An 18,633-nucleotide genomic window follows, 5' to 3' on the forward strand; every position below is an offset into this window, starting at 1 on the left:
CAAGACCTTCCTGTGATGTCACATGGCTGAGAGCTGGTGATGGGTTTTGTAAGGTCCTTACACAGACCTAGAAGAGAAGTCTGGAGGGATATGGGAAGTGTGTAAGGAGGTCGGGGCAGGAGGAAGGAGTTGGGGGATAATTATACTGGAGGAATAAACTGCAGAGGACACTGTAAATTTTTTTTGGGGGGTACCTGAGGTGCTTGGTGTCAGGAGTGGGTCCTACAGCCCGGCAGGTCTCCAGAAGGTGATGTGTGCAAGAAAATGGAGGGAGAGGCTGACAGAGTAGGTTTTACCCTGGGGCAACCCCTGTGTAGATTGGGATCCCTGGGGATGGAGAATGGGGCGCCCATGATGGTGAACAGCCTAATCCAGGGATCACTCAGAGACACGTTGGTGAAGTATAACTTGCAGTTCTGTATTGGATTGACGCTTGTTGCCTCATTGCCCAATACTGGAAGAAATCCACCCCGTCTACGAGATCCCACTTACTGGCCAGGATTCGGGGAGTACGTAGTATGGAAACGATGATCAGCAAGACTTATTTGATAAAGTCTGGAGACCATAGGATATTGGGCATCTACCTTACAGAGGGATACACCTTAAGCCCCCATTGTACATCCCTACTCCCCTTCCCCAGTGTTTGTCTCTTTCTTTTCTTTGTGTGTCCGCCTGGGGTTTGAGTTGTATAGTTCTGTGTTTATATGTTGGATAACATGTGGTACCTATAACTAGAGACCCCTCTATGGTATCTGTGGATGCAGTTGAGGGTGTGTTATATAGATTTGCTACTATTGAAAAGAACACATCTAAATTTCATTTGACCGATGATGAAGACTTGAGTAAGATTGTTGGACACTGTTGAATTGATCCTTGTATTTGTTTCATGGAGGTTAAATGTTTTACATGTTGTAAAACTTATGGAAAATCAAAAAAATATACAGTTATACAAAAAAGTCTACAATCCCCTAGCATCCCCCGGGCGTCTCTGATGCTCTTGAGCCTAGTCACTCTGGAGAAGTAGAGATTGTGAATCAAGGGCTTTCATGTCCAGGCCTATGTCCAATGGCAGATGGTCGTGCCTCCTGAACATCAGGTAGTAGGGGTGAATCCAGTAGAATAGTGAGTGGTGTTGTTGTAGAGGTACAGAAAAGCTCTGGCCAGTCGGCCCTTTTGGCAGGTGGCTGGGTCCTCAGTGTGGATGATACACAGTGGTCCTCAGCTTCTTACAGCTGTAGAGAGTACACAACTCTTGGAATAGCTGGAACTCGAACGATGACCCTCAGTCTGTGAGGATCTTCTCCGGACAACCATAGGATAGGATGAAGCCGCAGTGGTTCTGGTTGTCAGGTCCTTGACTGGCACTGCCACCACGAACTTGGTGTAATGATTGATTATAGTCATCGCGTACACATGGCCGGACTGACTGGACTCCTACTTCATGTGGTCTAGGACCACAATGTCCAGGGGGCGCTGGCTCGCGATGGGGTGCAAGGGAGCCCTCTGATTATATCGCTCTCCACAAGTGATGGCACAGGACAGGATTTCCTGACACCAGGCTTCAATGTCGAGCTTCATGTTCACCCAGTGGAACTGCCTCCGGAGGGTAGCCTCAGCCCAGCAATGTTTTGGCATCCCTCCTGGGGATCACAATTTGGCACAGTCGGTCATAGGTAACAGGATCTAGAGTATTCCTTTTCAATAGGTCCTGATGCATGCTTAGAGTCTTCCTCTGGCGCCACAGAGGAACAGTTCCTGTTGCCAGGATAACATTCTCTAACTGTTCCAGACACTCTAGGAGTTGCAGGTCACTTGGTCCACTAGGGTGGCAACTTACTTAGACACCAGAGATTGGGAGGCCTGTTGTGCCGAGGCAGATTGTTAACCAGTCAGGGCTGCTGATACCTCTTGGGTTTCAGATGGAAGTTGTTCCTCAAGTACATCAATGGCCATCTCCTTAATAGGTAGGAAGCGTTAGGATGATGAAGGGCTAACATTTTTAGCTGACATTTGTGGTGGTTAGAAACACCAGGAAGGAACTGCTCTCTCAGGGTTTGGTCCCGATTCTCTGCCTCTCTGGGCTCTACATGTGTAATCGCCTCCCAGGCTTGTTGCAATGGGAGGGCAAAGTCTCTGAGGGACTCTTGTGGCTGTTGTCTCTTCCCAAAGAACCGCTGTTTTAGTTCACATACAGCGCGGTTCTCACAGGTAGTTCTCAGCCCATCCAGTATCTGAATTACAGTCTGACCTCACGTAGAGCTGGTCTCTGCAACTGGCCAATCAAGATGGTTATCTGCTGCTCTTCAGTCACAGTGTACAAGGTGAAGGTGGCAGCACCCCTAAATTCATGGAGCCCCAGGTAACAGGGCATTGTAAGAGGCATGACTGCATTTGTGGTGGTAGATACAGCTGATTGGTTGGGACTGGCAGGGGCACTTGGCAGACGCCTTCGCATTGGGTGAGGGTAGTGTAGTTGGACGGCACTCCAGTGTAGCATTCTCTTCCTGACCCGACATAGTGGCACCAGGGATTCTAAGCCTGAGGGAAAAAGAGATGTAACAATGTCCATTGCTATGGGCGATGGCTGTTATTGGGGACATGGTCCCTTTAAGACACAGTCACTATTCCCTGGGAGGTGAGCTAATATACACCTAGCTTTGGAAACCATCTCTACCACTCAGCATCAGCCAATGACAGGACAGCTCCGATGCACGACGGTCCCTTTTCCGGGCTGGTGCACACAGAGTCAGCAGAAGTTTCGTCAGCGTGCGCCGAAATCCAAGGTAGCCAATTAACGCTCTTCCTTGCTGGGCTGCAACTGCTCCGGCTCCTCCTCCAAGGTACTTCATGCCACATGGGCAGGGGCCGACCTTAGCACTTTAAGACTTAACACTTTCAGTGCTGCAGCAGCGCTCTTTCAGCAGAGTTGACACAGTTCTTTGCAGGTATTAACCTGTCTATGTTGTAGAACACAAATCACTCGGGGCTTTATCCGGATGGCAGCAGGGTTAGGCAGCACAGTCTTTTAAAACGACAGTTCAAAGTGCCAGGATAAGGCACAGAAGTAAATATCCTGTTCGTGACGACATCTGCAACATCCCCACAGGGGCCTAGCCTTTTCTTGTTGGCCTGGAGACAGCCAGGGCCCAGAATACTGGAGTGGCTGGCGATGCCGGCCTAGGGCACCGTAGTGTCACGGGGCTTGGTATGGGGAGCGGAGGGCTGTCCTCCGCTCCACCAGCAGGTGGTGTTGGCAAGAAATATGGAGGGAGAGGCTGTGGTACTGGTTCTCCCTGGGGCAACCCCTTAGTGTCTGTAAGATAGGTCCCTGGGTAACGGATGGGGAGCTCGTGGTGGTGACAGTCTTATCCAGGGATCAGACCGAGGCAACATTGTGCAAGTCAACTTACAGTTCTTTATTCAACTCAACAGCAGGCAATGGCAAAATGGTAGCAGCAGATTCAGCAAGCTGGTGAGCTGGTGGGAGATAGCTGGTCCGCAGGAAGGTTTCTCTCGGCTTTGTAGTAGCTTCAGGCTGGGCTGGTAGAGATGGAGCCGAGTCCAGATAGTGGATCTCGGCTCTGGGGCTTAAGTCTCCTGACTTGCGCTGATGTGTCAGGCAAGGCCTGGGGCACCTCTGCTTCCTGGTAATAAGACATTGGGGGTCATTTACTAAGGGCCCGATTCGCGTTTTCCCGACGTGTTACCCGAATATTTCCGATTTGCGACGATTTCCTCTGAATTCCCCCGGGATTTTGGCGCACACGATCAGATTGTGGCGCATCGGCGCTGGCATGCACGCGACGGAAATCGGGGGGCGTGGCCGAACGAAAACCCGACGGATTCGGAAAAACCGCCGCATTTTTTTAAAAAAATGTGTCGCGGAGCTTGCACTTACCTTCACTAGGAATAGGCCGGTGAACTTGAGTGCATCCGATGCTCTTTAGTGCAGCAGCGCCACCTGGTGGACGTAGGAGGAACTGCCTTAATGGATCCCGGCCGGACCCGAATCCACCGCAGAGAATGCGCTGCTGGATCGCGAATGGACCGGGTAAGTAAATCTGCCCCATTGGCTTGTGCTGCTCTGCAGGAGCTGCACTCTCCTCTTGCATTGCGGACATGTGCTCCAAGATAGAGTCTCTCACTCTGACCATGTGCTCCCGCCCACCAGGGGGCTTTATACTCCCCTGGTCAGGTGGTAGCACCCTCTAACCAGCTTCCAGTTTGATTTACAATGGTACAAAGGATTTTACATTGTTAACTATTGCCTTATCAGGCAGTGACTTGAAGCTGCAATTACTAAGTTTCCCATGTTATAGCTTCTGACATGAAGAGGGGCACTATCGCAACACCTACTTAACCCTTTGCATCGGCAGGGGTGTTGCACTTGGTCTGTGTCTTTCTGCTAATTCCTTCCTTTCTGCCATGAGAAGTGTGTGTCTCCATCTGCTAATTCCATGGAGACTGCTCCCTTGCTGCCCAAGCAGCAGAGCCAATACGGGCTTCTACTAGCCCTCAATCTGACAACTAGACTAGGGCAGAGGAACTCAAAATTCCAGATCCACAGCCAACTAATCCACCACCTTGCGTGTGTGCCTGTTATCTGCCGCTTTGTGGACTATGCTCTGTGGAGACTGTGTGTTATTTTTAATATTTTCAAGATTTCTGTCTCCTCATGTGATCCCTAGTTGCTGCTAACACCATGGGTCTCCACTTCACCACCTGCCCGGGCATCCAGACACCGGGAGGACCCCAGGGGCATCTGTTCTCTATGCTGTGATCTCCCCCTCTTCATTTATCCCCTTGTGGGCATAGATGAGGCCTGTTCCTGTCGACCAATCCACCGTGACATATCCTGGGGCTTGGCCACACTACAAGCCTCTCAGGTAACAGGGGGTCGCAGTTAGGTCCCGGTGGGAGGACGTTGCACATGTATGGGGGCTGGTAGAGGGGGTCAGTCACAGAGAGGTGGCCGCTGTTGGAGCCCTGGACGGTCTGTGCTGCTGTTTTATATTTTCCCTGTGATGACCTGGTTCTTTCATGAATTGATTGGGTATTGATAACAATGATAAATGGAGGGGCACATGAAATAGAAGAAGGGGAGCGCTGGTGCTAACTACAGGGTTTTGATTTGGATTTGTTTTGAAAGGTGTAGCAAAAGCATATTGTGGACCTCATCTCCTCCTCATATTCTGGTCTCTCATCTCCTCCTCATATTGTGGCCTCTCATCTCCCCCTCATATTGTGGCCCCTCTCATCTCTCCATCATATTGTGGCCCCTTATCTCCCCTCATATTGTGGCCTCTCATCTCCTCCTCATATTGTGGCCTCTCATCTCTCCATCATATTGTGGCCTCTCATCTCCCCCTCATATTGTGGTCTCTCATCACCCCCTCATATTGTGGTCTCTCATCACCCCCTCATATTGTGGCCTCTCATCTGCTCCTCATATTGTGGCCTCTCATCTCCCCCTCATATTGTGGCCTCTCATCTCCCCCTCATATTGTGGCCTCTCATCTCCTCCTCATATTGTGGCCTCTCATCTCCCCCTCATATTGTGGCCTTTCATCTCCCCCTCATATTGTGGCCTCTCATCTCCCCCTCATATTGTGGACCTCATCTCCTCCTCATATTGTGACCTCTCATCTCCCCCTCATATTGTGGCCTCTCATCACCCCCTCATATTGTATCCCCTCTCATCTCCCCCTCATATTGTGGCCTCTCATCACCTCCTCATATTGTGGCCTCTCATCTCTCCATCATATTGTGGCCTCTCATCTCCTCCTCATATTGTGGCCTCTCATCTCCCCCTCATATTGTGGCCTCTCATCTCCCCCTCATATTGTGGCCTCTCATCTCCTCCTCATATTGTGGCCTCTCATCTCCCCCTCATATTGTGGCCTTTCATCTCCCCCTCATATTGTGGCCTCTCATCTCCCCCTCATATTGTGGACCTCATCTCCTCCTCATATTGTGACCTCTCATCTCCCCCTCATATTGTGGCCTCTCATCACCCCCTCATATTGTATCCCCTCTCATCTCCCCCTCATATTGTGGCCTCTCATCTCCCCCTCATATTGTGGCCTTTCCTCTCCCCCTCATATAGTGGCCCCTTATCTCCCCCTCATATTATGGCCTTTCATCTCCTCCTCATATTGTGGACTCTTAACTTCTCCTCATATTGTGACCTCTCATCTCCTCCTCATATTGTGACCTCTCATCTCCCCCTCATATTGTGGACTCTTATCTCCTCCTCATATTGTGACCTCTCATCTCCCCCTCATATTGTGACCTCTCATCTCCTCCTCATATTGTGGCCCCTCTCATCTCCGCCTCATATTGTGGCCCCTCTCATCTCCCCCACATATAGCAGCCTCTCATCTCCCCCTCATATTGTGACCTCTCATCTCCCCCTCATATTGTGGCCTCTCATCCCCCCCTCATATTGTGGCCTCTCATCTCCTCCTCATATTGTGGCCTCTCATCTCCTCCTCATACTGTGGCCTCTCATCTCCTCCTCATATTGTGGCCTCTCATCTCCTCCTCATATTGTGGCCTCTCATCTCCTCCTCATATTGTGGCCTCTCATCTCCACCTCATATTGTGACCTCTCATCTCCTCCTCATATTGTGGCCCCTCTCATCTCCTCCTCATATTGTGGCCTCTCATCTCCCCCTCATATTGTGGCCTATCATCTCCCCCTCATATTGTGACCTCTCATCTCATCCTCATATTGTGTCCTCTCATCTCCTCCGCATATTGTGACCTCTCATCTCCCCCTCATATTGTGGACTCTTATCTCCTCCTCATATTGTGACCTCTCATCTCCTCCTCATATTGTGACCTCTCATCTCCTCATATTGTGGCCCCTCTCATCTCCTCCTCATATTGTGGCCTTTCATCTCCCCCTCATATTGTGGCCTCTCATCTCCTCCTCATATTGCGGACTCTTATCTCCTCCTCATATTGTGGCCTCTCATCTCCCCCTCATATTGTGGCCCCTCTTCTCTCCTTCATATTGTGGCCTCTCATCTCCCCCTCATATTGTGGCCCCTTATCTCCCCCTCATATTATGGCCTTTCATCTCCCCCTCATATTGTGGACTCTTATCTCCTGCTCATATTGTGGCCTCTCATCTCCTCCTCATATTGTGGCCTTTCATCTCCCCCTCATATTGTGGCCTCTCATCTCCTCCTCATATTGCGGACTCTTATCTCCTCCTCATATTGTGGCCTCTCATCTCCCCCTCATATTGTGGCCCCTCTTCTCTCCTTCATATTGTGGCCTCTCATCTCCCCCTCATATTGTGGCCCCTTATCTCCCCCTCATATTATGGCCTTTCATCTCCCCCTCATATTGTGGACTCTTATCTCCTGCTCATATTGTGGCCTCTCATCTCCTCCTCATATTGTGGCCTCTCATCTCCCCCTCATATTGTGGCCTCTCATCTCCCCCTCATATTGTGGCCTCTCATCTCCTCCTCATATTGTGGCCTCTCATCTCCCCCTCATATTGTGGCCTTTCATCTCCCCCTCATATTGTGGCCTCTCATCTCCCCCTCATATTGTGGACCTCATCTCCTCCTCATATTGTGACCTCTCATCTCTCCCTCATATTGTGGCCTCTCATCACCCCCTCATATTGTATCCCCTCTCATCTCCCCCTCATATTGTGGCCTCTCATCTCCCCCTCATATTGTGGCCTTTCCTCTCCCCCTCATATAGTGGCCCCTTATCTCCCCCTCATATTATGGCCTTTCATCTCCTCCTCATATTGTGGACTCTTAACTTCTCCTCATATTGTGACCTCTCATCTCCTCCTCATATTGTGACCTCTCATCTCCCCCTCATATTGTGGACTCTTATCTCCTCCTCATATTGTGACCTCTCATCTCCCCCTCATATTGTGACCTCTCATCTCCTCCTCATATTGTGGCCCCTCTCATCTCCGCCTCATATTGTGGCCCCTCTCATCTCCCCCACATATAGCAGCCTCTCATCTCCCCCTCATATTGTGACCTCTCATCTCCCCCTCATATTGTGGCCTCTCATCCCCCCCTCATATTGTGGCCTCTCATCTCCTCCTCATATTGTGGCCTCTCATCTCCTCCTCATACTGTGGCCTCTCATCTCCTCCTCATATTGTGGCCTCTCATCTCCTCCTCATATTGTGGCCTCTCATCTCCTCCTCATATTGTGGCCTCTCATCTCCACCTCATATTGTGACCTCTCATCTCCTCCTCATATTGTGGCCCCTCTCATCTCCTCCTCATATTGTGGCCTCTCATCTCCCCCTCATATTGTGGCCTATCATCTCCCCCTCATATTGTGACCTCTCATCTCATCCTCATATTGTGTCCTCTCATCTCCTCCGCATATTGTGACCTCTCATCTCCCCCTCATATTGTGGACTCTTATCTCCTCCTCATATTGTGACCTCTCATCTCCTCCTCATATTGTGACCTCTCATCTCCTCATATTGTGGCCCCTCTCATCTCCTCCTCATATTGTGGCCTTTCATCTCCCCCTCATATTGTGGCCTCTCATCTCCTCCTCATATTGCGGACTCTTATCTCCTCCTCATATTGTGGCCTCTCATCTCCCCCTCATATTGTGGCCCCTCTTCTCTCCTTCATATTGTGGCCTCTCATCTCCCCCTCATATTGTGGCCCCTTATCTCCCCCTCATATTATGGCCTTTCATCTCCCCCTCATATTGTGGACTCTTATCTCCTGCTCATATTGTGGCCTCTCATCTCCTCCTCATATTGTGGCCTTTCATCTCCCCCTCATATTGTGGCCTCTCATCTCCTCCTCATATTGCGGACTCTTATCTCCTCCTCATATTGTGGCCTCTCATCTCCCCCTCATATTGTGGCCCCTCTTCTCTCCTTCATATTGTGGCCTCTCATCTCCCCCTCATATTGTGGCCCCTTATCTCCCCCTCATATTATGGCCTTTCATCTCCCCCTCATATTGTGGACTCTTATCTCCTGCTCATATTGTGGCCTCTCATCTCCTCCTCATATTGTGGCCTCTCATCTCCTGCTCATATTGTGGCCTCTCATCTCCCCCTCACATTGTGGCCCCTCTCATCTCCTCCTCATATTGTGGCCTCTCATCTCCCCCTCATATTGTGGCCTCTTATCTCCTCCTCGTATTGTGGCTTCTCATCTCCCGCTCATAATTTGCCCCCTCTCATCTCCTCCTCATATTGTGGCCTCTCATCTCCCCCTCAAATTGTGACCTCTCATCTCCTCTTCATCTTGTGACCTCTCATCTCCTCCTCATATTGCGGACTCTTATCTCCTCCTCATATTGTGGCCTCTCATCTCCCCCTCATATTGTGGCCCCTCTTCTCTCCTTCATATTGTGGCCTCTCATCTCCCCCTCATATTGTGGCCCCTTATCTCCCCCTCATATTATGGCCTTTCATCTAACCCTCATATTGTGGACTCTTATCTCCTGCTCATATTGTGGCCTCTCATCTCCTCCTCATATTGTGGCCTCTCATCTCCTGCTCATATTGTGGCCTCTCATCTCCTGCTCATATTGTGGCCTCTCATCTCCCCCTCACATTGTGGCCCCTCTCATCTCCTCCTCATATTGTGGCCTCTCATCTCCCCCTCATATTGTGGCCTCTTATCTCCTCCTCGTATTGTGGCTTCTCATCTCCCGCTCATAATTTGCCCCCTCTCATCTCCTCCTCATATTGTGGCCTCTCATCTCCCCCTCAAATTGTGACCTCTCATCTCCTCTTCATCTTGTGACCTCTCTCATCTCCTCCTCATAGTGTGTCCTCTCCTCTTGTGCCCCTTATCCTCATTTTGTTCCCCCTAATAACCGAATATATTGTGGCCTGTCATTTCCCCCACATATTGTGGCCCCTCTCATTTCCCCCTCATATTATGGCCCCCCTTATAATGTGGCCTCTCATGTTCCCTCATCTTGTGGCCCCTCTCATCTCCCCCTCATATTGTTGCCCCTTATAATCCCTCATATTATGGCCTCTCATCTCCCCCTCATATTGTTGCCCCTTATAATCCCTCATATTATGGCCCCTCTGGACCTACCGTAACCTGGTGACGTCACCATCAGAACTGTGATCGGAGTGTGCAGCTACCGGCCGGAGCTCCACTCCTCGTGCAGTTACACGTTGTTTAGCCTCTTGCTAAAACGCTCAGTGGATTACTCACAAGAAACAGCACCCTGACGGATTCCTGAATACAAGTGTAACGGAACTTCATCTCCTGGAACCAACCCAGACAAAGAACCTGCAGCACTCGATACAGGTACCAATATCTATCATACACAAAGACATTTTAGTACCATCTATGCCTGACTATCTCTGTTACTATTGTCCTAGACACATATAGTCCGAGACCGTTCAGTCAGTATATCAGTATGCATTGAGGACACCATCGCTGCGCTATTCTGCACACTTGTAAATATAGTCCATACATTTCAATTATCGGTGGCGCAGGTACCACATTGTTTTATCATCTCCCCATCATATTGTGGCCCCTCTCATCTCCACCTCATATTGTGGCCCCTCTCATCTCCACCTCATATTGTGGCCCCTCATAACCCCTTATATTGTGGGCTCTCATCCCCCTCCTCCCACTCCTTCTCCTTTTCTTGTTTTAAATGTATACAATAATAATTTATTTAGATTTAATAATAAAAGCACATACTTACCTGTCCACGTTCCCTAGCAGTGCTCCTCTTCTCATCTTTCTCTGTGATGCCGTCAGATGTGATGACACATGGCCCATGCCGGCATCACAGGAAAGCCATGCTGATGGAGAGAGCTGATTGCTCCAAGCTTCAGCTCCAAGGGACGCAGAGAGTAGAAGACCCTGGACAGCAGGGGGCAGAGGCGGGTGTCGGGGGACACCGGTGGGCCAGTCCGACCCAAAACTCACAACATTGTGGGGCTCATTTACTAAGGGTCCGAACGCCGCACTTTCATCGGGTTTCCCGAATATTTCTGTTTTGCGCCGAATTAGAATGCCGATTTTGAATCCCGGCAGACCCGAATCCTCGTAAGACAGCGCACCGTGGGATCGCGACTGGACCAGGTAAATAAATGTGCCCCTGTGTGTCCATTGGTGGCTAAGTTGGGTAAGTACATCTACCTGAGGTCCTTCCACACCCTAAACATAACACCTATTTTTAAATGTATCCTCTAATCTTCATACAGTGAAGGGATTTGCATGAAGGAAGCTGGGATGGTCAATCTACGGTGGATTCAGGGAGGACATTTACTTACAAAGTCACTCGAGTTCCCTAAAAGTGCTACTGCTGAGCGATTCACTAAGATCATGAATGTGTCGCTTTCCCGCTCAGGCCCGACAGAGTTCACCATCTTTTTTGTGATGCACCTCTAACATAGGGCGGTCCCAATCAGTCGGACCAAGCGCAGGAACATCCCATAATTTGTGTTGTATGGCAGCCATCGCAGCTGCGCCACAATAGGGTCACATGCAACAAAATTCCTCTCAGTTCCCAGGCCCTGCCATCCATACAGGGGAAACACCCACCAAAGTAAAACATATCCCCTGGACAGATGGAATAGATGGGGCCTAGGGTTTATACAGGTTATTGGTAGAGTCGTGGACATCCACGTGCTGTCACTGACTTTCCTGAATTTTCGGACACAACAGTGAAAAATTGAGCTTGTCCTGACTGAGTGTCCTTTGTGGAGCTTATGCAAATTCTAAACTCTAAAATGCATCAGGTGAAGCCGCCTCGGACTAAAGCGTCCGACAGTGTCACATGATCCGTTTCAGAGCTGCTGACAGGCTGTTATGTGATGCAGTAGGTAATGCCACAGGACCAGGAGGATAGGCTCCACGGATGTCACCCATTGATAGCGTCGGGTATTGATGAGATGTCAGGGATGGTACCACCTCACCGTCATTTCCATAGAAGCCATGAAACCTCCTGGCACATGTGCTAAATAGACCTACATGAGGATAAGTGCTCCTGATTCCTCTGGAGAATTCAGGGGCCACACTATCCATTGCATCACGCCCTTTAAGGAATACACGGGTGGTTCTTCTATGAACACAGGTGGTTCTTGAATGGACACGTATGACACCGCATGACTATGGCCTGTGACAGAGCCACTTTTGGAGGTATCACCCCAGTGTTTTGCTGACCATTCTAGATGATCATCTTTGAGGTGTTGTTTGAGTAATGGACGGGTGAGCCATCGTCCGGGGCGGTGTCCAGGATCTCGATATGTACACATTCTACACTGCAGTCAGTGCTGGTTATTCCTGTAGTACTACTTTCTCTATTCCGCTTATTGCTGTGGACTTTGTTATTGACTATTATTTTTCTCACAATTTTATATGTCGCTGCCATCTTGGTTTTGACCTGACTTGCCTTTCTTTGCTTATTTCTTTGCCTTTGTTTTTTACATGTCCTATGCACATACCCAGACCAGGGACTATTGTCCAGTTGTCACCTGCAGGTTGAGCTCAGTGTATGCAAGTAGTCAGGGACAAGGGCTCAGGGTAAGCTCAGGACCTGATCTTGACAGCCTAGTAGCTAGATCCATCTGAAACTAACCTCCTCATCTGTCATAGATGATCTCCTGGAGATCAATGGAATCCCATGCCCATTGGAAGTGCACTTACTGTTGTGAACGAGGATTTTGTACACAGTATCAATTTTTTCTGCTAAAGCCTGAAAGAATGGATGTGTAAAAACATAAATTTTAGGTAGGGTTATTAAAATCTCTACCATAAACTATAAACTTACTCTCAGTCACATTGAGGTAGACGGAGGCAGCAGCAGTGCGTAGGGTCACCGCGTTCCTCACCACACACGTGTACGTTCCCTCATCCTCAGGTATCACTTCACTTATCCGATATTTGTTTGTCTTCTCCTGTACCGTTGTCCCATTCACTTTCCATTCATATTCCGGAGGTGGGAGAGAATCAGCAGAACATGTGAATGTGATGGAGGAACCGGGTTTCACATACACCGTCCCTTCTATGCGCACATTATCTGGACCATCTGCAAAACAGGAGAAGACATAGACATGACGGGAGGTGAAGACCTTCCAGAACATCAGTGAGGACACATTCAGGAGATCCAGGCTATGATGTACAATGGTCTCACCAGATCTACTCACAGGCCACAGTGACGGTGTAGGGATCACTGGACTCCTTACTGACAAGGTTCTCTGCCTCACATTGGTATTCTCCAGAGTCTCCACGTCCAACACTGCGGAAGCTGAGAGTCCTGTTCTCTCCAGATAATGTGGCTTCAGAGGAGATGCTGGCACCGCGCCTGGTCCATATCCTCCTCATGGCCCGGGAGGTGTCACAGGTGAGGGAGAGGGAATCGTTTTCCTTGGGTGAGGTGCTGGATGCTGTGATTTTAGGTTTTGTGACCGGCTCTGTGAAGGAACATAGGAGACACTTCAATAATAAAATATACACATCATTTATTTTGTCTCATTATGATGGAGACATTGGGGCACATTTACTAAGGCTTTGTGCCGCTTTGTGACGCACTTTTTCGGACTGTGCCCTATCTTCAATGGTAAAATTGCTTGCACAAGTATTTAAATAGTGGGTGCATTGCGATTGTGTCACACACAACACTTTTGTGGTGCAGCTGCGCTGCTTCCAAGCGACACAATTTAGGGGGGGCCATCCGATGGTCTGACTGATACGGACTGGGCGCAGGATTTAACTTTCAAATTGTGTTGCAAGCCCAAGCACTTGCTTGATTTATAGACATTCGCTGGTCGCCAGTGATGACCCCTGTTTGATATGAAGTGATATGAACGCATTAAGGCTGCATTCACATGACGGTAAGAAAACGTCCGTATGCTTCACGTACCGTGCGGGTTACATACAGCCACATTCATTTTAATGGACAATACGGCCAACCATTTATATTGCCGTTGTTACCACTGTACCGTATACTGGCCATATAAAAATATACAGCATGTCCTATTGTCTCCCGTATTTCAGTTCCGTATACCCTAGAAGTCTATGGGACGTATAAAATACGGGTTACATACGTGCTGCATACAGATGAAAAACGTCACGTATATACAGGCTCATATGGCACGGAAACACGGGACTGGAGAAATCATACGTCCGTGTGAATGCAGCCTGAGGCAAGCTGAAATGGAAGTAGGCGAATGAGACTGAATTAGAGAACCGAGAGGTAGAAGGTGGGAGAAGCTTCCATGTCATCCAAAAAGGGAGAGAAATACCTGGTAACATTATGTGAGATGAGGTCAGAGCGCTGGATCAGCTCCACAACTGGACCTACAGAGGATGACCAGGAAGACCCTGCCTAGTGCTGATGGACTCAGGGGAACAACTGCTTATAAGTCACTTCATCAAGGACCTAATGGAAGCTCCACCACATCTCACCAACCAGGGACCCTATAACAAAGTAAACATCTCTCACTAACCTTTATACCGTCTATGGTCCATATACGTGTATAGTATAATCTTATTGCCATAGAGACAGAGGTCCAATCATATAGAGGAACATATTTGCCAGTCCTCGTCTGATGGATATCTCCGCTCTTCATCTACTCTGGAGCATTGGCTGGTGTTTGCTTACTCCTGATGGTAGATTACAGAATCTTTCCTTCTGATCTCTGGCAGCTCCAGGATCTGGGATACATTGTACAGGTCTGGATGTGTTAGCTATAAACCAGTGACTGTAGGTCGCTATAATAGTTCTGAGCTTCTGTGCAGAAATAATAGTTTGCATCCACCAGTAATCAAGATATGGAGGAGGAAGAAAAAATCAGGCTGAATAGAACTAGAAGAGTAAACTCCAGGTGATACCAGGACCACCTACCAGTGAGATGAGTCGGGTGAGGAACAGGTTTGCTTCGGTACAACGTTCAACGTGATCTCCCCCAGAAGAGAGCAACCCACATGACATCTGCAATCTTAAAATCTTTTTCGGACTCCCCTTATTTGCCCCAGTGCAACTTCTAGTTCTTCTCCCCTTGGGTAGAGAACTTGAAACTAAACCTAAGCCTTACCTGAGGCAAGGACTTCTCCCCCCGTGTCACTCAAATCTCACTCTTCCCCCATCATCTCCCTGCATATTTCTGAGCTTTGTCTGACAGCATCTCCATATACTTTATGTATGGAGAAGAAACCTTCAGTCCTGATGCTATAAATGGGTGTGAGCAGCTTTGGACTGTCTCTGACAGTGCACCCATGGAGGACATAAGGCCCAGAACATATAGTGAAGGTGGAGAAGGTGAGAGGCCAGAACTGTCGTATAGGGGAGGACATGATGGATGACAGAGGGCTCAGGACATATAGTGAAGGTGGAGAAGGTGAGGGGCCAGAACTGTCGTATAGGGGAGGACATGATGGAGGCTACTGGTCTTGGTTACGATGACATGATGACAGACTGGTCTTGGTTACGATGACATGATGGCAGACTGGTCTTGGTTACAATGACATGATGGTAGACTGGTCTTGGTTACAATGACATGATGGTAGACTGGTCTTGGTTACGATGACATGATGGCAGACTGGTCTTGGTTACGATGACATGATGGCAGACTGGTCTTGGTTACAATGACATGATGGCAGACTGGTCTTGGTTACAATGACATGATGGCAGACTGGTCTTGGTTACAATGACATGATGGCAGACTGGTCTTGGTTACAATGACATGATGGCAGACTGGTCTTGGTTACAATGACATGATGGTAGACTGGTCTTGGTTACGATGACATGATGGTAGACTGGTCTTGGTTACAATGACATGATGGTAGACTGGTCTTGGTTACAATGACATGATGGTAGACTGGTCTTGGTTACAATGACATGATGGTAGACTGGTCTTGGTTACAATGACATGATGGCAGACTGGTCTTGGTTACGATGACATGATGGTAGACTGGTCTTGGTTACGATGACATGATGGCAGACTGGTCTTGGTTACGATGGCATGATGGCAGACTGGTCTTGGTTACGATGACATGATGGCAGACTGGTCTTGGTTACGATGACATGATGGCAGACTGGTCTTGGTTACGATGACATGATGGCAGACTGGTCTTGGTTACGATGACATGATGGCAGACTGGTCTTGGTTACGATGACATGATGGCAGACTGGTCTTGGTTACAATGACATGATGGCAGACTGGTTTTGGTTACAATGACATGACGGCAGACTGGTCTTGGTTACGATGACATGACGGTAGACTGGTCTTGGTTACGATGACATGATGGTAGACTGGTCTTGGTTACAATGACATGATGGCAGACTGGTCTTGGTTACAATGACATGACGGCAGACTGGTCTTGGTTACAATGACATGACGGCAGACTGGTCTTGGTTACGATGACATGACGGCAGACTGGTCTTGGTTACGATGACATGACGGCAGACTGGTCTTGGTTCCGATGACATGATGGCAGACTGGTCTTGGTTACAATGACATGATGGCAGACTGGTCTTGGTTACAATGACATGATGGTAGACTGGTCTTGGTTACAATGACATGATGGCAGACTGGTCTTGGTTACAATGACATGATGGCAGACTGGTCTTGGTTACAATGACATGATGGCAGACTGGTCTTGGTTACGGTGACATGATGGTAGACTGGTCTTGGTTACAATGACATGATGGCAGACTGGTCTTGGTTACAATGACATGATGGCAGACTGGATGATGTAATGTCCTAGTATTGATGATTCGATCACTAAAGCTTCTGGTGATAAGAGGTGAAGTTCACACATCATTTTTCTAGTATTTCTCTATCCTGAGCCAATTTTACGCTTAAACATAACCAATTAACAAAAGAAATATAGACTCAAAACAGCTTTAGACCAAGAGACAAAAAGTTAACTTAAAGGGGTATTCTGGGAATATGAACCCCTGATACAAAAACCCATAATGCTATAAATAAATGAATATAACAAAACTCAGCGTCATTAATCACAAAATACATAAATACTTAATAGTTTGCTTTTATGATTCATAAAATATTATGGGCTTTCTAAAGTAGGCGGAGTTATCTCCAAGATGGCTGCCATCTACAACTACAAGTCCCATGATTCCTCAGTTCTCAGTAACAGCTCCTCCCTCTCATGCTCTGCTCCCAGTGGTGATAAACTTTCCTGCATACCTCCCAGCTTTTAGGCGTATAGCTCATCCAAACAACAAAAAATTAGAATTTGGCGGCTTGCCATGGGTTCTAACGTTTTATTTCTAATAAAAACGTATTCATAAAATATACTTTGAAAAATGTATTAAAATTACAATAGCAATTTGATCTAAAAGGAGAGGCATGTCGTAGCCCGAACCAGACTCGCCATAACATACGGACTGATGACGATCCCGACTCAGGCGTATGAAACGTGTCTCCTTTTATATCAAATTGCTTTTGTATATGTTATGAATACGTTTTTAATAAATCGTTGGAACCCACGGCACGGCGCCATACGGTAATTTTTTCCTGTTTGGATGAGCCATATGCTTAAAAAATGTTTCCATTGAACTAGACCCTCTGGATTTAGAACAGGGGGCAGAGCTGTGGATGGACAACAAAGCTGTGACACAACTAGAACAGGTGAGCACCCACCTATTATCTGTTTAACTAAAAATATTATTCACATACTACACAATATTAGCGCTTTCTGACATTTTTTATTTAATCCAAATAACTTTTGGGCGTGAGATAGAGGGACAAAATGTCCCATCCCTTTTTTTATACCACGCCCCTTGCCCCACCTGCAAAGGTGCATATGACCTATCCTCCATCCTCCTCATATTGTGACCTCCTGTCCTCCATCCTCCTCATATTGTGACCTCCTGTCCTCCATCCTCCTCATATTGTGGCCTCCTGTCCTCCTTCCTTCTCATATTGTGGCCTCCTGTCCTCTATCCTTCCAAATATTGTAGCCTCCTGTCCTCCATCCTCCTCATATTGTGGCCTCCTGTCCTCCATCTCCCTTATATTGTAGTCTCCTGTCCTCCGTTCTCCTCATATTGTAGTCTCCTGTCCTCCAATCTCCTCTTATTGTGACCTCCTGTGCTGCATCTTCCCTCTTATTGTGGCCTCCTGTCCTCCATATCCGCTCATATTGTGGCCTCCTGTCCTCTATCTCCCCTCATATTGTGATGTCCTGTCCTCCATCTCCCCTCATATTGTGGCCTACTGTCCTCCATCCTCCTCATACTGTGACCTCCTGTCCTCCCTCATATTGTGGCCTCCTTTCCTCCATCTCCCTTCATATTGTGGCCCCCTGTCCTCCATCCTCCTCATACTGTGACCTCCTGTCCTCCATCCTCCTCATATTGTGGCCTCCTGTCCTCCATCTCCCAAAATAACACCCTCGGGCTCATTTATCAGGGCCTCTGCGTCACGTCAGTAGCGTAGAGGCCCTGAAATAACCGCAAATGCTTATTGCTAGCACCTGCGATTATTTGCCCCAATCCGCCACCTCCACGCCAGTGGCCGGCCAGGGGGGCATTACTGTCCCTGCGCATTCGCTGCTGCAGGCGACTTTTCAAACGCTGCTCAAGGACTGAAGCCTCTTGATGTATCGCGCTGCCAGCGCCATAATTGATATCCCCCATTGTCCTATATTAATTTTCGGCTCTTATTT

General features: G+C 48.3%; 1 protein-coding gene across 3 annotated transcripts in view; it reads right to left on the reverse strand.

Moving 5' to 3' along the window:
• Window positions 1-18,633, reverse strand: part of LOC140066213 (cell adhesion molecule CEACAM16-like) — a 77,576-nt gene that overhangs the window by 30,989 nt on the left and 27,954 nt on the right. For all 3 annotated transcript variants that reach the window (XM_072113741.1, XM_072113739.1, XM_072113740.1), the window contains 2 exons: window positions 13,146-13,412; window positions 12,770-13,027 (listed from right to left, as the gene is read on the reverse strand). In XM_072113741.1, coding sequence (XP_071969842.1) covers window positions 12,770-13,027; window positions 13,146-13,412 — 525 coding nt within the window. The remainder of the gene's footprint in view (window positions 1-12,769; window positions 13,028-13,145; window positions 13,413-18,633) is intronic.

This window comes from Engystomops pustulosus, chromosome 6, assembly GCF_040894005.1.
Source record: "Engystomops pustulosus chromosome 6, aEngPut4.maternal, whole genome shotgun sequence".
In the NCBI taxonomy this organism is placed as follows: domain Eukaryota; kingdom Metazoa; phylum Chordata; class Amphibia; order Anura; family Leptodactylidae; genus Engystomops; species Engystomops pustulosus.